Genomic DNA, 22,372 nt, shown 5'->3' with positions numbered 1-22,372 from the left:
TTTGGATAGTTTTCAAATAAAATATTTATATTTTTTAAAATATAATCATTCAAAAATTTTAAAAGAACTATTGTAAATAAACAAATATCAATATACACATAGATATTAATAATATTTAACATAGTATACAACAATGACACTACAAATTTGGCATAAAATAAATCCACAATGGTTTAATTTAGCTTCTAAGAACCCTCAAATCATCTGTTATAACTAATATCGACGAAAATCTCTTGAAAAATAGTAAAGAAAAAAATAGATTAAAAAATTTAATTAATTATGACAAATCAAGTTTATATAATTAAAAACATCATAGTAAGGTAAATTATGGACAACAATTATATAATTTTATATATATGAAATCGGTTTAATTCGAATTTTTTATTTATGCTGTTAACCTAACCAACTTTTTTCAGTTCCATAAGTCCACCCTCTTGATCACCCCTCTGCAACTCATCAAGTCCCCTTGAAACCCACCTCAATCAAGGTGATATCCAACACTGCAGTTTGTTGTACTTGTGTGTGTACCTATGGAAGATACACCCAAGAATGTTATATTTCTGGTAACAGAGTGCTGTAAAGTTATGAGATTATTAAAAATAAATAAATACAACGAAGGAATACATTAAATTCCCAGATTAGGAGGCAATGCAAAGCCAAAGTTCAAAACAACAAAAACAAAAAAAGAAAAGGAAATAATATANCAACCTAACTGCTAAACATATATGTCACAAATCAATCTTTTGGTAACAGAACTGTAAATCATTAGGCGGATTATGAATACCTAGTGTTTCTGTCCCAGTATGGAAGCACGTCTCTATTCTTTGAAGTTTCCAACGCCTCCACTTCAAGACTGCAGCGCTTTAACCAACCGAAATAAAATCAAGAGGTATGTTGAGGATGAGTTATTATGGCTGAATTGTCCTCTCAGATTACTGCTACGAGGGTTGGAGATGCTGAAATTCCTGACATTTGGCTCCAACTCCAGTCAATGCATTGAAAAGTTTCGGTACAACTTTAGCAAGCATTAGCTTGAAACCGATTGAATTCAAGTTAGAATTACTATCATTAGATACAGAAGCGTCCCTCGTGAGTGAGCCAATGAGGTGACCTTTCATATATGCGTCACAGGCCTTCAGAATGTAGTACCCGCGCTTCCTGAAGTGCTCGAAAACCAGGACTTCAAAGTCCTGCAAAACTCGTGGAAAATCAACATCTAACAAGGATGACTACAGCACGTCACTGTTCGTGATAAAAAAAATGCACTAGCCAGATCGTCCAATTAATAGAAACTGTAAACATTTTATGATGTAGAAGATGAGAAAATAGTTGGATGATATGTATCTCACATCGGCTAGATTAATAAACAATATATTAAATATCTCACATCGGCTAGATTAAGTCAAAAACTAGGAGTTGTATATATGGACTTATACAATCCTCACACCTTGAGCTACCTTTTGAAGTTGAATTACGTTCAAGTCTCAATCTTCTCGGACATTTAACACATATCCTCACGTGCGGGAATAAACAACTGGAACGTGAAGTTTACAAGACATTATCATGTTAAGATTGAGAATTGGACCTAACTCAAACCCAAAAGCTAGCTCCATATGAGGTTTGTCCAAGTCCATTCACACAATTCTCAAATACTTAATCCAACCGATGTAGGACATTTAACACAATAAACCGATCATCGAAAAAGCCGTTCTAAAATACTGATTTGGTTAGTTTTCAGAACGGATCCATCGTATATTCCCTTTGGTAAAACATAATGTTTTAACAACTATAGAAGTCGAAAAGTAAAGAATTTTGCGTCAATCACCTTTGGGGGCTTTCGTATCAGATACATCATGGTCTTACAGTTCAATAGAAATGTATTCTCATTGTAAGACAATGAATTTTTCTCCCCTTCAGCTGTCCCGACTTGTTTGTCATAGCCAGCCTCGTTGAAATAAGGCTTAGAATTTAGCACAAGTCCCTGAAGAGAAACTAATACTTGAAGAATGCTCGACGTTGAAGGATGCCAAACCTCATTTCCTCTACCTGTCCAGGTATTCAGAAGACTGAGGCAAACTTTTCCCTCCTCGTACAAATTTGGATTTATTCGCCATCCTCCAGAATAATAATACGCAGACTACAGACATGAAAATCGGTTGCTGAATGTCACAGAGCAAAACCAGCAAAGATAAATTACAGTAGTTCGGTGCAACATGGAGGCAAAGAATAAGATGCGAAAAAAAAAGTAAAACTTTCCAGCTTTAAATGAATGATGGACCCGGAATGGTAATATATAGGTTTCTTACAGGCGGAACATCAGGATATTCTGGTGGAAGTTGAAAATCAAAGAAGAAAAGGCCATCTTGGTAAGGTGTCCCATATGCTCCAACTATGACTGCCCTCAAAAGATCCATTCTATCTTCATAGGCACGTACATATATTCCCTCTGTTTATCAATCTTTTAAATTTTAAGATAGCATGTAAAATCATTTCCACGTGATGATAAGAGTTTTTAAAATTGTCCAGAGCAATAGGAAACCAGCGGAAGCATACCTGGTAGGTTATTTTGAAGAATATTCCAGTCTTGTTGCACTTTCTTGAGCCATTTCCTTGCAGCGCTATTCTGTATATTGGATAGCAGGGATCAGTTGAGCACAAACCCTGATAGAACTGAGGAAGCACTATAAGTTGGTAAATAAAAGACTGAGAAAAGTAGTCGAGGACGCGAGGCTCATATTAGTCACATGCATAATTTCTCGATCTGATGATTCATCATAAATAGCTTTCAAGCGGTCGTCGTGGTAATTGATTGATAACTAACCTGCCCCGGTGCACCAGAAAAGTAGTGGTCAAAAGGATCTGTCACAATATCAAAGCCTTTGAATAATGAAACATTTGATTCTGTCAATTTTAAGTGGCATAGTGTTTCCGCAACTTCTAATAAATCAGATGCCTTAGTATTGTGCTCCTCACCCTTACTATCAATGCTTAGCTTCGAATGTTTATCCTCTATATCATTAAGTTTTTGAGAGCTTGATCCATTACAAGGATCCTTATTCGAAGTCAATCCATCTAAATGAAAATCATCTTCACTTTTGATATTTAACTCCATCGAATCAGAATCCTTTCGTCCCCTTGAAAATATTCCAGAGGCTATTCTGGTCATAAAACCAAGAGCAGCAAGGGGAATTGAGAGCGCACCATTCTTTCCAGAATTTTCTGCAGCCAAGTTGCTATCTTCAATATCAGGTTTGGCGTCACTAGAATTGTCCGACATGGGATCCTGATATCACATGCAGTCCATTCATTTTATCAAAAGAAATTTAGGTAAATTTCAACATAAATAGAGAGACTCCTGACCAACTGATAAATCATATACCTTAAGACTGACAATTAAAAAATGCTAACAAAGGATGTGGCAAATGGGAGTGATAAATGAAATTAACCAACGACAACAATTATACTGCTCTAGCCACCATTACCTCCTTGTCATCATCAATACTCTCAATGTTATCATCTTCGACAGTTTCCCAGCTGGCAGCATCATCGCTAGCACCACTTGCAGCTGCAATAGATTCATTATCATCACGACCAACTACATATATTTCCTGGGGACCAACCTGATACAACATCATAGATTCAACTGTCAATGAGGATTATCATCTTCAACAGTTTCTCTCGTGAAGGTTCAAACGACTGCTGTATCAACTTGACCACTTCGCACGGACAAAAATAAAAGAATAGCAATGACTGAGTCAGTAAAGAATACTCACATTTGTTCCAAAAATATGATATTCATATTTACCAACTTCTTAATAATTGAAAATCAGTTAACATTCCTCAAAAAAAAAAATCAGTGAACAAATTAATACAAAAAATAGAAGAAAGTATGACATAAGAACTCAGGAGTGAAACTAAAGCTTTCAATCAATTGAAGAGTCAAATGACCTGAACAAGATTAACAGTAAAAACTAAACAAAGTGATTATAATTCGTGAGGCATGCAGAAAATTTACCGAGGATATCATCCCATCAGCCCATGTGACTTCTATGTCACCATCTTTCAGCCCAGTGATGTTCCCAACCCAAGAGAGATCCGAAAATTCCGAAGACATGTCATGAGCAGAGTTGTTTTCTATATTATTATTTCCACGATTCTTTCCCTCGTCATGCTTTGACTCATGTGAACTATTAAGTGAACTGTCTTCAACAAAAGTTTTGGTAGGAAAAGTTACTGGTGAAAGCCGAACAACTACATCTCCATAACAATAATCATAATCTGGATGGCCCTCCAGCTCATAAACACTTGCCACTTCCTCTCTATCAAATTCTCTGGGGTCCTCTGCCCTCATGACAGGCTTCAACCATCTGACACAAGATGTCCGTTCTTTTCCATTTACACTTTTAACAACCCCGACACGTCGGATCTCAGTGGCGTCATTACTGTCATCAGCAGCTTTCTCCACCACATACTGCTCAGCAACAAATTCATGATCCCCAAGACTATCAATGGGAATCAAGGATGTGGAATCCATGCCCAATTTTATTGTTCCATCCTGCCATGCAACATCAACTTTTGTCTTGGTATTGATAATTAAAAGGGCTCTTTCAAAATTTTCTACCTTCTTCCGGGCTTTCTTGTCCTTCCTAACTACAACTTTACGAATCTTTTTACGGTGAAGGGGCCAAGTTTCATGCACAGCTTCCTTTAAAGATGTCACCGAACTGCATAAACTGGATCCTGCAAGAGCACTGTTCTCTGATGATTTTATGTTTTTGTTAAATAAAGCCTCTGAATCATGCTGCATGAGTACACCGTTCCCAGTTAATTCCTCATTAGTGGCCATTTCTGCATCAGAGTTGTCGTCTGTTTCAGCTGATTCCTGTTCATATTTCACAAAATCCTGAGCTTCTAATTTTGATGGTTCCTTGTCCAATAGTGTGAGTGATGACTCCACGGCCAATGGAAGGAGGCACCAATCACCCAACTGCCAAATTGTATGTGCAAAACAAGACAGCAGTTTTAAGTTCTTAGGACTCTGCTCTTCATCTGGAGTGTTATCAGAATCAGGCCCATACCCAGCAGAAGCAATCCAGTAAATAAACACTGATCCTATAGCTACATTGGTCACTGTGCCTTCCAACCTATTAGCTTTCCACAATCCAGATAGCCACCTAGAATTTTTGAAAACTGATGACGAGCTTGCCTTCACGCGTTGGCCGGGATAATATGGAAAATGTCCATCTTCTAGGATGTTCTTTCCAGCTGGTTTGAGGCGCAATGGGTCAGCATTCATGACCTTGCAGATAGAACCATCATCAAATAGAACAGTCACATTATCAGAAACATCTTCAATTCTACCCAACCAGGGCCCAAGGACAACATGGTCGCCTACGGTGAATTCTCTAATGCGTTTAAGGTCCTTGGATGACTGATCTTTCAATACAGATCCATCATGCATTAATAAATCAACGGTAGTACTGATATCAACCACAATCCCGATTTGACCAGTTGGATCTAAAGTACCAGCAACATAATCCCCTTGTAAAAATCCTCTATCAATAACTGTCACGTCATTAGTACTTTCTTTTGTTTCAGACTCCTCCAACCAACTCACTCTAACTTGGTCTACTGAGAGGATTCCGTGCTTAGAGTCATTATCACCAAATTTTCCAGTAGAATTTTCATCAGAATTTTTGTTTCTTTCCTCATAACACTCCTCTTTAGAGCCAGCTTCATCATCTCTTTCATCTCCATCCTCTTCATCATCATCATCTGTTACAATGCTATCGGAATCTGAATCACCAGCAACTTCAGTCACAATACCAATCTTATTGTTAATTTTGCTACTCACAACATCATGCCTATAGATGTATGAAACATTCTGCAAGTTCCTGAGAACCTCGCCTGGTCTATTTTCATAGCTCAAGTCGGGATCTCTATTTGATTCACATGTTGAATAACATTGTTTAATGGTGTCGTCTTCTGTAGTAGTGGTAGGTTCATTAGGATCAGAACTCCGCTGAGATTCCATCTGACAAACAATAAAGACATTCATGAAGGCATGCAATTTGTATCTAGTATAGACATACACCCACAATATCCATATTTTAACTGCTCTATTTTTAATACGCGGATAGATGTTCTATTTAACATCTCAATAAGGATAATCAGACCATGCCACACTCATCCCCTTCACAAAAGAAAAAAAATATATCATGATGAAAATGTGGAAGATCGTAGTCCCCATATTCAGGTTATTTCAAGTAATCATTCATAATCATTAATGGATTTTCAACAGGTTTAAAATATGATAAGTTCGTAGAAGGAAGATGACAGTCACATTTGCTCGATTGGACCGATTATACATAACCCAATCTCGTATCTCAATGCAAATTCAATTCCAAAAGCACTTACAGGAACTTCATGCATACGTTGGATAACCTTTCTATATGATTCGAGAATATTTTAATAATTGAGAAGCACCAAAGCAAACAAGTTAACAAGGCTAGTCTGTAAAAGAGATAACCATACAACAAATCAGAAATTTCAATGCATACTCTGCACATAACACTAAAAGTCAAATTAATAGTTCTAACAAAAAATTAGAATTAGCAATACTCCATAATTCAAGACTAGAGAATAAGAAGCTAGTGAAAGTACAAACTTCTTAATCTGCAATATATTTTCCAAATGTCAAGCCTTCAGAAACAATTATGAGACAACTTTGTGCAATGCTATTGTTTTCGTGAGCAGCAGAGAATTCCCTTCTCCTAGATAATGGACTAATTTGAGTTCTTTAAGACCTCATCTTGAAAACCATGCTCCACAGTAACCGGTATCTCATTTCTAAACATTTACCATCTTCGCCATTGCGGAAGCTTCAATTTTTCATTATAACAATGGAGCTAAAATAATGAGAAATTGAAATTTAAGAATCCAGATTATAAAAAAAGGAAAAAGATAAACAAAAGAAGTAATAAATAACGAAGAACCCAGACACAAGCTCAAACCCAACATCTTTTAAAAACTCGTACAGCTAAAGGATGAGTTAACAAATAAAATGCACAAAAACCAGATCAAACAACAATTATTTATATCAACTCGTCCGCCAAAAATCCAACAAAACGTCGGAAACAAATAAACGAATCACCAAATATAAAAAAATGCCAAGATATATAAGGAATTTAATCAAACGCAAATCGAAGGAATGCAAAGAATAATAATACCAATTACCTTCGAAATCGGAGAGCAACCAGCGAGCTAAACACGGCAGCTGATTGAATGTGAGGCACTTCCCTCCGATTTTATTGATCCAGACAACAAAATATACATATTATTATTGTTTAAAGGTCGTAGTCTTAATATAGAGGCTACCATGGGCCTTTCTGTCATTACACTATCGTAGAATTGTTTCCAAGGCGACCTTTCTATTCTTTTCTTTTCTTTTCTTTTATTTTCTTTTTATTATTATAATAATATATAAATTGGTAATCTAATATAATAAAAAAATAAATAGAAATTATAATTAAGATAGTATTCGATTTGATTGATAAATAATAGTTTGTTTGATCGATTAAATTTGAGATAAAATATAAAATATCATTTGTACTTTTAATAATTAATAAAATATTAATAATATTATTTATTAAAAATAATTTTTTAATTTAAATTTAATGATTTGATTGACGTAGAATAAATAATTATAGATTAAAAATAAACAAAATCATGTGAATTAAAAACATGCCAAAAAAAGATATATTTTCTCTCTTTATATACATTAATCATATTTATTTTTCACTTTCTTATTATATTTATACTAAATTATTAAGTTGGAGACCCTTAGAGTAACTACATTAGATGACACCAAAATATTTAATTGCATAATTACTTTTCTTATCTTGCAAAAAACCTCCTCAAATCACTCCATATTTTACATTCTAAACAAAACTTCTTTTTTAATTCGAGCAACTCTTTTAAATTGAAAATAATTCTTTATTAATTGTATAGTATTATATTGATCAAATTAAAAATAATAATAACAAATGCAACGCGTGTGCAACTTTTACTAGTTGATTATTATGTATCTCTCACGTCTGATGCTAATAATATGGTTCTCACTTATACCCCTCTTTAAACATATCTCTTATTAATCTCACCCTATCGATGAACCAGTATACATTATAATGCTTATTATACATCTTTTATCCACATTAGTTTTGTTACTTTATTTCTTACGTGAAGAGTTGTGTATACCTTTTTTGGGGGGAAAGCCCTCGAATCTTATTTAACCGTTAACCTTTAGAATTTCCTTTATTTTAAAAAAAAAATTATTAAAATTAAATTTCTATGTATAAAATACACCCTCAGTGATCAAGGCAGAGTTTTGAGGATATATTAGAACGATGGTCTGAAAATGGAATACATAAATGTCTTGCAGCCAATTGTGACAACCAAAGCAGGCAAAATGCTTTTCTTGAGACCTCAGGGAAGGAAAAGGAACAACTTCCCAGTGAAATTATCTATCTAATGTTGAATCAAATTGCAAATTTAGAAGTAATGTTGAATTGTTAAAAATAATAATAACATAAATTCTGAATAAAGGGGATTCTTTAAAGTTCAATGAAGCGATCCAACGTCTTGAAGCTCGGTATGATATACGTAACAAAATGTCTTATAGGAAAATTCGGTAGACGCCCCAACCCATCAAAGAAAATGGAAAATGGAACAGCTTGCAAGAGAACTTGATAGTTGTGCATAGTATAAGAGAGAACATTTATCAGAATTCGTCATCGTCCTCCTCAGCTATATGTTTAGCAAGTTCTTGCTCTTGCTGATGTCTCTCTCTCCTCTTCTCCGCGGTTTCCTTTTCCTTGTGGGAATTAGGTGGGAATCGAAGAGCACGGACTGCCTCATTATGCATATTCAGGCAGAAAGCAATTCTGGAGTTGAAAGCAATTTGAGGCTCATTCGTAGAGTATATATCCCCTGTCTCCTTTGAAACCATCCATCCATTAGCATGATCCAATGTGGCATCAATGGCACCATCTCGAATTGCTTTGGATACAATGCTTTCAGCATCAGCAACAGGATTTGGCGAATCCAATCTTAACTTCTTGGCAACATCAGCAAGTGAGATCTTGGAATATGAGATACTGATGTTGCGTAAACCAGTCCTGATAACATTGTGGCGTAGCCTAACAATTAGATTGTTAGTTCGATCAGAGCTAAAGGTACTGGAGAACTTTTCAGCAACTGTTTTGAACAGCTCCAGATCTCCAATTCGAACGGCCTGAAACCCACAAAAAGATCAGTCAGTACCAAATGATTTGAGTCTAAGGATGCTAATCCACCAAAAAAAAGTACTAACCTGGCCCAATACAAATTCAGGATTTGTTTATATAAATAGATAACCGAAAGTTTTGACTCTAGACAATAGTAGTGCCCATTAACTAATAAAATTAAAGCATTACAATTAAAAACTTCCTGATTTCTACAAATGCAAATAAATGTGTGGAAAGCCTTCGACAGCTTCCTCGTGAAACCATCATTTTCATTTGGGTATAGACGGTATCTCTTCATTCTTCATGATAGTCGATGGTTATCATGAACTTTAATAGAATCATACTCACATTTGTAAGCTCAAAGTAAGGCCTCAGAGCTTTTTCCATCCCTTTCTGCATAAAAACAGTTCTTTCTGGAATCTCTCCAAGCAGTAAGCGGACAATTATAGCCCACTTGTTGCATTGAACTCGGAAACCAAGAGCAGAAGCAGGTGCTTTCCTGGAAGCTTGCAGGAGTGATTCTTTGGCATCAGTGTATTCCAACTGAATTGTCCTGATCTTTCCGAGGTAGAAGAGGTACCGACAGAACTAAAGAGAATGCAGGTAGAGTTAGAACAATCAGATGACAGAGACGACAGTTATCCCTGGAATAGTAAAAAGTTCTTGACACACGTAAAGAGAAAACGAGATCTGAGTACAGTTAGAAATGATGCATTTATGGTGTGGTATCAGAGACAAAATCATTAAAGTTACAACGTTATGTTAATACAAGAATAACATGTAGGAGCACAAACTATGCATAAATTCGTAATTTGACTTCATTAAAACGTGATGATATCTCTAGTACACTATATATAGCTGTTTGAAACAGCCATTTACAATATCCTTTTCCATTTCTTATAGACGTGATGTTTAATCTGGTCTATCAATCTCTTTGTATGCTAACAGTTCAAGCGATATCGACAACAATCTAGGAGTTACGGGTCATTTAAGATGAAAACAATTTCATCTGAACCAAATTTACAACATTCCAATCTCCATTTTTATCAATAATAATAATATATTCCACCCGATATTCGGCTCTAAGTCAAACCAATTATTTTATTAATTGATAATTTATATTCAAGCAATTATGGAAAGAAACAATCCAGGGATTGGAGCTGTGTTTCTAGAGTTGCCTGCTGATTTGAGTGAGCTTCGAACCGAGGAGCCTTTGATCTCAGTTTTTCAGCTTGATCATACAAGTTGTAATGGAGGTAATTCCTCAGCAACAGATTCAGAAGAGTTTCCTGCATCATGCCATTACTATATCATCACTCACAAGAACACGGCTACCCAAGTTAACAATTTTAACTGCTGATTCAACAACCACCAACCTGACCCAACTCGTCATGGCGCAAAGTAGCAATTCGGTGCAGAGTAAGAAGATTACTGAAAAAATATGAGAATTTCTATCAGATATAACACCATCAGTTCATAATTAACAGAGTTAAAGTTACAAACAAGAAGATACATAGCATCCCAGTTTCTTGGTTTTCAAAGTATCAGTGTCTGAGCATCAGAAAAAGATTTAGGGTATCAAAAGCTATGCCAGCAATTCAAACGAGTAAAAACATAGGCATACCCACGTATTTCAGCAAGATCGCCAGTAAGTTCATAGCTTAGACTGTAGTAAAAATAGAGCCTGGATGCAAGGACATCAACAGTTCTCCTATTAAGATTCTTTAGACGTGCAATGCTTGCAGAAGAACAAGCCTTGGCCTAATGTATCAAAGAATAATCAATATATTAGTACGCACTCAAATACAATCTAGTTATGACCTTGCAGTAATTTGAACATACCACTATACCTCACTGTATCTCTTCTGATCAATCAGAAATATCAAAACAAGTAAATAGCAATAAATCTCAATCTCTGGCAAGGAGTGTTTTGCAGGAGCTTGAGCACTAGATGTAGCGGAATCAACTTCCATATCATTTTCATCTTCCTACACAATTCAGCACAAGTTATAAGAGTTATACACAATATATCTAGTTTATCTTACATGCCGTATAATTTGATGAGACAAACGACCTAAGAATGAAATGCCAACCGCTGCTCAAATCTAATTTGGTCACCAAGTTTAAATGCACTTCAATTATTCAAGGTATACAATAAAACGTCGCCTTCTCAGTCAATTTAGTACCACAACCCAGAACAAGATAAAGTATGTGGTTTGAAGCTATGTCTCAGAGCAATTGTAAAAACACAGAGTTGAACGTCCAAAATCAGATGTACACAATTTCACACGATACCAATAAATTGTTGATGATGTATTCCACCAGTAAAATTGAGAAATCATTCTCTTTGAAATAAGTTTAAGCACATAAATTTCCAAAATTTATTTGGAAGTTGGCGTAAAAACTTGTTCTCACCTTGGGAAGGTAGGACGACAATCGTGAATGCACCTCAGATCCTGGCACTAGCACAAAAATGAGAAATGCAGATAGAACAGAAGTCGTTAGGTTCTTCCGCAGCTGAATTGTAGATCGAATTGCCCTTGCAATTCTTCGAACCTCCCGGGTGTATGCCCCAGTCTCAACCAGAGATGCTATATCCTTCAAATCTAAAAGAAGCAACACCCGAAAAAATAAGGGGAAAAAAAAAAGCAAACTCATTTAAAAATTAAGATATAATTTTCAAAAAGATATCTAAATGTAGTTGAGTACTGATAAAGCATAAAACTATTGATGTCTTCACTCCCATGAACTTGAGCTTTTGGGAGAAATGGTTTAAGGCTTTCAGCTTAGTATCAAAGTCGGATAAAAGATTCAAGACCAACTTAGATCTTCAAGCTAAGATCTAAAGTGATAGCTAAAGCTTAAAATAGAAACTAGAATGAACGATGATGTTTCTCGTTTAAAAGAATGAAGGAAAGCTACGGTTTCCAACAAAAGTGGGCTTAATTAGAATAATCCGCTGAAACAAAGGTGCTTTCTTGGCTCTTTCCTTTCATTTGGAACGCAAGGGTAGGATTCTCTTATTTTCACCCTCGAGTCAGGAGTAGTTGCCCTAATTTTCTAGAGTGAACACAGGGAAAGTTTTTTATTAATGGAGCAAAGGGCAAAGGCGAGTCTTCCCATTCCTAGAAGCAGCTAAAAGAAAAAGTCCCTTGGAGTGAAAACTCCACATATTTTATTAAGTCGGCTTATTATGTCCCTTCTCGCATAATGTTCTACCAATGTACATATCTACGCCTTAGATGTTAAGCTGGAGCTTTTGGCACAAACCGTTCAACAGCATTGCAACTTCGCTATAATACTTTAAAACCAAAGGTCTTAAAAAAACACAATGAAACTCCAAGTAGTTTTGTTGGTTGGTTAATTGGTCACACAACAGAAAACTCAAGCATGTTCACCCAAATAAAGAAACATACGCTGGAGAGCTGAGGAAGAATTGATGGCAATTGAATTTGAAGGGGTGGGCTGCTGTTCCTTCATCTCGATATCTTGAGTCATTTTCTACGAATCTGAGAAGCCAACGCAAAATTAATCCGCGGTTCGTTTAGATTAATTGACGCAAACTAGATTTGATAACATTGAAACAAAAATTAGTTTTCGAGGTAAGATTTGATCTATAACAAAGGGCGAATCTAAGGTTTCAATCGCTTTAAATTGATGCATGCCATTGGATAAAATTAACAATTTCAATAATTAAAAAAAAAAAAAAAGACAAGTCAAATTTTGTTCAAATATGCATACGAAGAAGAAGATAAGAGGAATATGTACCTCGGATTCAACGAATTTCTGAAAATTGAAGTGAGAACCCTAGAGTGTTGGCTCAGTGATTTGGGGGGTCTTCTTCTCCAAGCAAGCTGTAGGAAAAAACAAGCTGGGTCTGCTTGCCTAATTAAGGCCGATGCGGGCCATTTTAGTAAAACAGTTATGTTTTCTTTCTTTTTTATTTTATTAATAAATTCCATAACTAAAATGTTTGGATTTTGGAATACATTGGATTATATATATATCCCCAAATCACTGAGCCAACACTCTAGGGTTTTCACTTCAATTTTCAGAAATTCGTTTATCCGTGAAAAAGTATTACTTTTTATGTTAAGAGTATTTCTTTTTATTGTGAATATCGGTAGGGTTGACCCGTCTCACATATGAAGATTCGTGAGACCGTCTCACAAAAGATCTATTCATATTTAATATATAAATTCACATGTAGCTGTAACATTTATAATTTTGTTCTAATATTTCTTAAAATCATGTTTTATTTATTTATATTTTTATTAAATATAATAGAATTAGCTTAAAATTTTACATTTCATAACTGCTAAAAAATTCTTACTCAAAATTTTTTTATACTAAATTTGCATGTCATATTTAATTTTTTAAATATCATAACTAAATAAAAAAATTTGACAAACAAAATTTGTATGCTGCAACCTCATGAAATTGGGATTTCTAATTGAGTTTTCTTGTTAAAATATCAACATTTTTTTAAACAGAACTTCATTTGTCAAACCTAATTATCACTCACCGATGTGAAATATATTATAGTTGACAAAAATTTGTGTGAGACGATCTCACGGGTCAAATTTTGTGGGACGGATCTCTTATTTGGGTCATCCATGAAAAAGTATTATTTTTTATGCTAAGACTATTATATTTTATTGTGAATATCGGTAGGGTTGGTCCGTCTCACAGATAAAGATTTGTGAGACCGTCTCACAAGAGACCTATTCATTACAGTTTCTTCGACAAAGTGGATTACACAATGCAAGTAAATTGCATAATGTTGATCAAGAATCCACAAGCTTGCCACAGTCAAATTTAGACATTTTAAACAAAATTCCGCCCAAGTATTTGGCAAACAACTTATCTCTCAAAAAGCTCAACAAAATCCCATCACTCTGCTGTACAAAGCCTAACACATAAGCTGCACTGACAAGCTTTACACTCCTCCATCTCCTCTCTCTTGCATACTTTTTCAACCCAATTTCGATCATCCGGTGCTCGAGTTCCTCACCGTTTTCGAGCATCCCAGTGCTTGATTTCCGAGTCAAAGCATCGACTAAATTCCTGGCTAAAACAACAGCATCTTCTAGAGCGGAACAACCGCCTTGGCCTATGTCTGGTGTCATAGGGTGAAATGCGTCACCAAGCACACAAATGTTGTCTTTACTGATATTTCCCCATAGTAGTTCCCATGGGTCCCTGAATTTTAGCTGAGACCATATCATATTGTTTAGATCAGTTCTTTCAAAAACGGCTCGAATCTTATCAGGGATGTTTCCAAGCTTGGAAGATACAAATTGTTTCATTTTAACTGGATCTTCTTCCATGCCTCTGTCTGCACCAAATTTAGTAAAAGCCAAGTAACTTCATTAGTTCATGGATTGTAACTGGCACATTAGGCATAAAGATCCCAAATCACATGCACTTTGGGATCAAGAAAAGAATGAATCTTCACAAGAATAAGAACCAAGTAAAATTTCAAATGTTTGTAAACCAAATCACTCATACTGCTGCATGCAAGACCTACTTTCTAAGCAGGATTAGAGGGTGTTTGAAATAGGGCCATCAACCCCTCCGATATTTGTATTCTAAAAAAATATTATATTTTTAGTCTTCAAAAGTTTTTCGACTTTTCCATTACTCTTGTGGCTGATTAAGCCCCTGTTTCTTAGGAAGAAAAATGTGAACCTGCTGGAGAGGGAATGTATGTGAAATACCAGTAGACACCATGATCATCACATGGAGTGACACCATATCTTGCGCCATTTCCGAAGAACTGCAAAAACTTTGGCTCGAAGCCATGGCCATTTTCAAACTCTACATGACCCCTAATCGATGCTCGCCCCGCCAATGATGGCTTCTTCAAGCCTAGATATTTGGCCACCTTTGAGTTCACTCCATCACATCCAATCAACACCTTGTGCAAAATAATATGAAATATCTCTATAAATTGCAGAAAAATAACCACATCAAAGACTTCTCCTACTTCTTCAGTTGGGTCTATTACCTTAGTTTTAATAACAGTTCCATCAGCAAGATGAACTAGCTTGAAGTTACCAGACTCCTCAATATGTACCAGTTTAGATGAGAACCTAATGGTGCCTTCCGGAAGTTCACTCTTCAACGTTTCAATCAGGACCTTCCTATCGATACGACGAACTTCATGATCATCCCTGCACGTACCATGCAGCATATTACCAACCAACTCATGATGAAAACAATTTTTACAAAGTGAAAACAACCATCCATTTGAAACTCACCCAAACGGTAGTTCTGCCGTTGGCAGCCCGGAAACAACTGAAGTGGTCACTAGACTGCAAGAAATAGTTCAATAACGAATATGGTAGGGTAAAAAGTTCGAATAAAAAGCAGGCAGAAGCCACATTCATCAACCATCGAAGATAATAAAAAATATAACACGACTATACCTAACAAGCTGGTTATGTTGTCGACGAAGAAGGCCACCGATACCAATGGCATCCAATGCCTTCCAAGCATTAGGCCACAATGCCAGAGCGTACCCCTCGGCCCTCAAAGCATCTGCTGACTCCAACACCAAGTTCCGAATCCCCAGCCTACAAAAACCGAATCCGTAAAGTAATTCATTCAGATAAAAATACTACTTGCTGTCATCCAATCTACATTTCATATTCTGCTAAAACTAGAAGATGCAAGATTTAGGATAGACTTACCTAATTTAATGATGAAACTCAAGTTCATGGTTAAAAATACAAACTCAACAAGTACCTGTGAAGTCCTAAAGACGTCGCAAGGCCAGCTATTCCAGCACCAACGATCACTATGCCCTCCATAATCTCTGTCAAAATTCTACATGCTTTTTCACTGATATCGTAACCCAAAAAAAAACCCTGATAAAAAATAATAATGGGGAGATATATAATTTAATTTTAGTCTCATATACGGTAACAACATGTAGACATAAGAAAATGAAGATTAAAATAAACACCACAATCTATATGAAAACCAACAGAAATTATTAGATAAAAACCACTCGCAATCTTGAAATTAAATGCTTTTATTTGTGTGTGATAAAAACTAGTTCAAGAAAATAAAGGGTACCTGTGCCCAGATGACCACCGTTTCACCTCCGCTGAATGATAGTGGTGTGTAAATAAACTTTGTATTATTTGCTTTTTTTTCTCTAATTTGCTTCTTTATTATTATTGTTCATAAATTATATTTATGTGTTCATAAATTATATTTATGTGTCTGTTCCTGAGCCAACCAAGTTTCATCGTCATATTAAACCATTTTTAAAAATCACGTGTTCAAGAAATGCAAATGACTGGAATCGGACCTACTCAAGATCTTTCTCCGTTATTCATGGCCGGTGATGGTGAAACTAGGTAAACCCCGTGCCAAATGTAATAATATATACAATAGATTCGTCCGATAAGGTATTGGTAGAGATATTTGAACTTATCATCATTGGTCAAACATTCACTACTCCACCAACTCGTACATCTTTTAAGAGCAATTATCTTCTTTTTTTTAATGACGTGAAAACGCGTCGTCGCTACCTTCGATGCACACTGAGTAAACCTCCGGAATAACACAAAAGCCGACAAATCATGTTGGCCAAGTAAACCACACACTAGGCAAGTCTTTCGTAACAAGCTCGCCCAAAAAATGTTGGTAGGAAAACCGAACTCATAATCATTGGTCAATCATCCACTCATTCTTCCAAAATTTGTAACAATTTTAAAATATGTTGAACTCTATATGTTTTATAATAAAAATAAATGTTTTATCATGCAGAGATTTAGGATTTTAATAGAAAGAATAAAATAATTGGTGCATTGAAGTGTGAAATAATTTATTTTTTATTTTTAAATATTGAATCCGAAATAACCTGATCCCTTCAAGAATTAAGAATTCATTACTATTAGACTATATAAAACGTGGATAGACCGCATAGCATTTGCATGGAAGTTGTGAATGGTGTTATTATGCTTTGACCCAAAATGGGAAATTATGCAACCATAATTAATAAGCCATTAATAGTTTGTTCCAATTTAATAGTATTTTACAAATAACAAATTATAATGCTGTTTTCATAATTAAATATATCTGGTGCAACTTGCTAAAATATATTATTTAAAAAATAATAATTAAATTCTATGTGTATTCGTGCACTAATAAGTAATAAATATCTGCATGTTATATTGTGTGTGTGTGTGTATATATATATATATATATATATTATAAAAAAAAATTAATCTATATATATGTGTGTGTGTACTATTAAAATGCGAGGAGTGAATCATTATTCCGACCATACTACAAAATCAACAGCTCCTTGATCTTTATACCAAAATTAAAATAATAAATTAAATTTTATTTAAATATATTTAATTGGGTGGAATTTTATTGGTAGGATTTTATTTCTTCTTGAAGTTCCAAAATTTAACTTTTATTAGTAATTTTTTTATGTGTATCAGCTTATGATAATTGATACATGTGAACATTTTATTACTATTTCTAAAGATTATATTTTCTTATTGTTTCAGTGATCGTTTCATCAAATTATTTTTAATAACACTGTAACTAATAGATTCCAGTTTTTTGCATATAATTTTTATTTTTAATNCTGCCACGTAGGCGGTGCACATGATACCCTGCACACATGGTGTGCAGGATAACAAAATCGTATATATATGTGTGCAGGGTAACAAAATCGTGTATATATATATATATATAGTGTGTGTGGATATATTCAAAAACTAAAATACTAAATTGATGCTGATTGAAGATATCTCAACAACAACAAAAATTTGAAAATCTTTTTCGAAACCACCACTTATTTATGTTTTAGTAAAAATATGTTTATCTTCTAAATAAACACTTTTTTTTATTTATTTTTGAAAGAAAATATATTTTTGCAATTAATATGATAGATATATATATATATATATATATCATTCATTTAAATACTTTGTTAGATTGAAAATATCTTTATTTTGATGATATCAAACAACATCGAGATGTTTCTAAGTCCAACTTTTATCTATTTGTATTGCATTAACAAGTTTTAAGCTTGATGTTCAAGTTGCTCCATACCACACACTTCTATTTATATATGATCATTAAGGATCAATCTGTGTTGCACAACCAACTCAAGCTGATCAATCTATTTGTTGAAGAGCTTGTTTTTTGCTTCTGTCTGGACCTAGCTTTTAATAGACAATGATGTTTTTGTGTTTATATAGATACTTAGAGTTTCAGTATATACATTGGATAAGTTCTAACTGAAATAGGTTGTTATAAATTATTGTAAAAAACTAAAATTTTTTAGTGAATTCATTCTTTTAATGGAAAGGTGATTGATTACCTTCAAATTTCTATATATTTTGTGCTATTTATTTCCATCTGATTAATTTATGTTTGTCATTATTATCTGCTAGTTATTTTGTTTAAAGTTTGTTCAAGTGAGTAGATATATTATATCACTAATCTAGTCGGATATTTTCACACTTGAAAAATCATTTATTGTAGTCTAATTGTGTCTAGCTGTTGGCGAAACATACACTAATAACTAATAATTGTTTTTCTCAGCTCAAGTTCAAAAAATAAATTAAAAAATTTATATAACTCTCCTTTTAAACTCTTTTTCCGATCGTAACATACTTTAACCAAAATACATTTAACTATAATGTTAAAAAATACATAAAATTATGTCTTTGTCAAAAAATTAATTATTAATTTAATGCCCCATAATTATCTAATGTCCCACAGTTATTGGACGTTTTTGCTTTGGTGGACTTGCTGAAACACCTTATCAATGATAGGTATGGATTGCGATTTGTATATATAACAATTATGTATATATAGGGATGTTCAACTGTAATTTGGTTCAATTTTTTATTTATCGATTTCAAATAATTTCAAACCAATCAAATTATGACATTTTTATAACCAAACCAACTCACGTTATGAATTTTGGTTTGATCTAATTTAAATGACTAATTTTAAGAACTGAATTTCATAATTAATTAATGTATGAAATGTTATGTTTTGAAAAAGTACTTTAAAAATTTCACAGAAATCAAGTTAATATTTTATTTTATTACGGACTAATATAATTATTATTGAAATTCTTATTTTAAAATACTTATGAATGTTACATAATTTTGTAACTTATAAAAAAAACCTATACTTTTAAGATTATAATTATGTTTATGTGGACTAAAATCTACAATATACAAATTTTCAATGTAATTGGACTATTACAAAACTCACTAATAATTTAATATAAACTAAAATAAATATACTTATATTAAAAAAAACACTAAATTTAAAAAAATGTACATGATTTTTTATATTCATGTAGAAGATTTGGATCGGTTTGGTTTGATTTATTTATATAAAGTTTGAACCAAATAGAATTTTATGGTTTGGTTGATTTAAAAAAAAAATTCAAATAATGATTGCCTGAAAACCGACCTAAACCATACAATATGGTTTGGTTTTACAGTTTGATTCAATATGGTTAAATTTATAAATACCGTACCCTTGCATATATCTATGGCAAACTATTAATAACTCTCAATATCTTATGTTTTCTCTTTATTCCCCTGTCCTCCAAATATTTGTTTGAGCTCACTAATCATTTAAATATTGCAAAAATATCATATCCCTAATCATTTAAATTTTCCAAAAATATCTTCTATATTCATAATTATGATACGAGGCATTATTATACATATTGAACATGTTCTTAAAAATGTATAGTCCAAAGACATGCAACTACACAAGGTTTCCAACCTATATACCATGATTCATATGATTAATTTATTTTAATGATCCATCACGCTTCCATAAAATAAATCGAACAATTTACCTCTTTTACAAGAGTACCGTCAGGTTATATCCATCGGGTTTTACAGACTGCTCCTCATAGTCTAACCACGCAGTCGCAGCAGATGCTTCCTAGCGTAGATTCCTTCAACAACACCTAGCATAACCATGTTTCGTTTCCTACCTTATGATGTATAGCAAAGTAGTTCAATTTGAAAATAATACACGAGAAGGGTTGTAAGCATTTGTCTTTTTATCCAAACATACATTTTATTAATACATGATAACCTCTTGTAAAGGAGGAGGAACTTGCTTAGTACTTATAGTAACATAAATACAACACATAAACTTAGAAAGAGAAATATTACAATTTATTTAAAAGAAAATGAAGAGGTTGAATGATTGATGACTTTATCTTCCTTTTGTATTGGTATTTAAAGAAGTTTTGATGAATTTGAAATCCAGATTTCAAATCTTGTGAATTATTTTTGTAAGGCCCTGTAATTAATTATCCGGTAATTTTGGCATAATTAGAAAAATTATTAAGTTGTAAATTAAAAAAAATTAATTATGTCAAATAAATTCAAGAAGTGTGTTAAAAATATGTATTTTAGAATATCGGAGAATTTAACGATATAAAATACATATAGAGTTTAAATAACATACGAGAGCAAAATAAATACAGACCGGGATAGATGGGCTTGAGTTACTATTTTAGTAATCAAATACACAATATATAAAAATACATATACATACACTCAACTAACCAAATAAGAGAAGGAAAGAAAAGAAGAAAGAAGTTTTCCCAACTCCATTCCCGTCACTTGTGTAGCGGCTGCGGGAAAATCGCGATAACTCCTCCGTCCGGCGTCCAAATCTCAATCGGTCTAAAAGGGTGTCTTCCTAACATCCTAAGCTTCGATTTAAGTCAAAAATCGCAAAGTTTGAGCAAGGATTCGGGTAGATCAAAGCTGCTGTTCCGGTGCTCTGTTTCTGCGCGAATTCTTCCGGTTTTTGGGTGAGTGTTTTTGGGTTGCTGTGATTTTTGTAGCTTGAATCTGTAGAAATGACCTAAAAAGAACTTGTAGCTCTGTTTGTTAGCTTTCTTTTGCCTCTAGAATCATCAAATTTGGATAAGAAACGGAATTGATATGATTTGTCTACCAAAATGTGTCAAATCGAATTATGAAACTGTGCTGTGCAAAACACCTACTGTAATTCGAGTTTTTGTCAATTATGCGCTCGGATTCTGGACTTGTGATTCAAAATACATTTGTAGAGCTATGTGTTTTCTTTGTAATGATATAAGATTCGTTAAATTCCATTAAGAATTGAGATAGTTATGCTAATTTTGCCAAAACTGCTCAGCACGAGATTTTGTCCGAAAATCTGTTGAGTAGCAGTGTGTTCTTGAAAATTCTGAGAATAATCTACTGAGATTCTGAAGATGGTTTTAACTAGAGAAACTTAGATAATTGAGATATCTTTCATTTCCAATTGGCGGATATTGATTTGGATCAAAAATGAATTAGATATGAATTTTATGGTCATAGGTGCCGAATCTGAAACTGTAACAGAATTCATTTTTCTAGATTCTGGTTGTGGATGTTTATCCATGTCAAGATGATTGAATTTCTTGTTGACATCTTCTGATGAAATATGGGTTTTTAAGTTAGAATTCCAACCATGTATGATAAGTATATTTTGGTTAAGTTTTGACCTTAAAACTTAGTATAGGTACAAGCTGAAATTTGGAAATATTGTATTGAATTGGAAATTTACTCGACTTGTTATATCATCTTATTGTTAGGACGAGGAGATCAAAGTTGAGCTTGTTGTCGTTATCAATCGGTATAGGTATGTTACAGCTCGGTAACATACGACGGTAAAACATAGATTATGTTTAATTGTCATTCTGTGTTACATGGATCGTGTTTATGACTTGTTGACTGTTGTAAATTGTTAAATGCCTTCGTTGTGATCTATGTTTATTATTATGACATATTATTGGCATTTAGCATTGGGCATACAGTTATGACATTCATGTTGAGCCCTATCGTTCTTGTTAGCCCATTGTTGATATCCGTTGTTATCTGGCACTGTTGTTTATCTCGGGATCATTGTGTGGCTGATATGCCTATACACATGAGACCGTAGATATGATTGAACAATCTCGTGGTTAGTGCAGCCTTTTGAGGTGAGCGCTGGGATTGTGTCATCTAGTTGTTCTGTTGTGCCATCCTGTTATACCGTATCAGTTGTATGGA

At 33.9% G+C, this 22,372-nt stretch overlaps 3 protein-coding genes across 6 annotated transcripts; all 3 read right to left on the bottom strand.

Moving 5' to 3' along the window:
* Positions 1-243: 243 nt before the first annotated feature.
* LOC140987637 (probable ubiquitin-conjugating enzyme E2 23) lies at positions 244-7,335 on the bottom strand. 2 transcript variants are annotated; one of them, XR_012177197.1, is made up of 9 exons: positions 7,237-7,335; positions 4,016-6,034; positions 3,483-3,620; positions 2,822-3,283; positions 2,554-2,623; positions 2,307-2,446; positions 1,826-2,137; positions 785-1,190; positions 244-528 (listed from the first exon to the last, which is right to left on the bottom strand). XR_012177197.1 is itself a non-coding variant. In XM_073456222.1 (8 exons), the coding sequence occupies exons 2-8, from the start codon at positions 6,032-6,034 to the stop codon at positions 939-941; spliced, it is 3,393 nt and encodes a 1,130-aa protein (XP_073312323.1). In that variant the 5' UTR covers positions 7,237-7,335; the 3' UTR covers positions 705-938. The 2 variants fall into 2 exon arrangements, 1 of the variants encoding a protein (XP_073312323.1); XM_073456222.1 differs by lacking the exon at positions 244-528 and having other exon boundaries at positions 705-1,190.
* A 1,222-nt stretch (positions 7,336-8,557) lies between these two features.
* Positions 8,558-13,173, bottom strand: LOC140988043 (probable 26S proteasome non-ATPase regulatory subunit 3). The gene is made up of 9 exons (XM_073456892.1): positions 13,053-13,173; positions 12,701-12,793; positions 11,700-11,890; positions 11,135-11,272; positions 10,909-11,045; positions 10,661-10,715; positions 10,463-10,573; positions 9,633-9,872; positions 8,558-9,292 (listed from the first exon to the last, which is right to left on the bottom strand). Exons 2-9 carry the CDS (start codon positions 12,780-12,782, stop codon positions 8,780-8,782), a joined length of 1,467 nt encoding a protein of 488 aa, XP_073312993.1. The 5' UTR covers positions 12,783-12,793; positions 13,053-13,173; the 3' UTR covers positions 8,558-8,779.
* Positions 13,174-14,020: 847 nt separating this feature from the next.
* On the bottom strand, positions 14,021-16,447 carry LOC140988151 (monooxygenase 2-like). 3 transcript variants are annotated; one of them, XM_073457107.1, is made up of 7 exons: positions 16,368-16,447; positions 16,035-16,104; positions 15,716-15,862; positions 15,548-15,601; positions 15,295-15,460; positions 14,976-15,204; positions 14,021-14,622 (listed from the first exon to the last, which is right to left on the bottom strand). In XM_073457107.1, the coding sequence occupies exons 2-7, from the start codon at positions 16,097-16,099 to the stop codon at positions 14,072-14,074; spliced, it is 1,212 nt and encodes a 403-aa protein (XP_073313208.1). In that variant the 5' UTR covers positions 16,100-16,104; positions 16,368-16,447; the 3' UTR covers positions 14,021-14,071. The 3 variants fall into 3 exon arrangements, with proteins under 3 accessions (XP_073313208.1, XP_073313207.1, XP_073313209.1); XM_073457106.1 differs by having other exon boundaries at positions 16,035-16,130; positions 16,368-16,441; XM_073457108.1 differs by lacking the exon at positions 15,716-15,862 and having other exon boundaries at positions 16,035-16,130; positions 16,368-16,441.
* Positions 16,448-22,372: the final 5,925 nt, after the last annotated feature.

Source organism: Primulina huaijiensis, chromosome 11, assembly GCF_012295235.1.
Source record: "Primulina huaijiensis isolate GDHJ02 chromosome 11, ASM1229523v2, whole genome shotgun sequence".
NCBI lineage: Eukaryota > Viridiplantae > Streptophyta > Magnoliopsida > Lamiales > Gesneriaceae > Primulina > Primulina huaijiensis.
The sequence above is the reverse complement of the archived record's forward strand: the minus strand, read 5'-3'. Positions and strand labels throughout refer to the sequence as shown.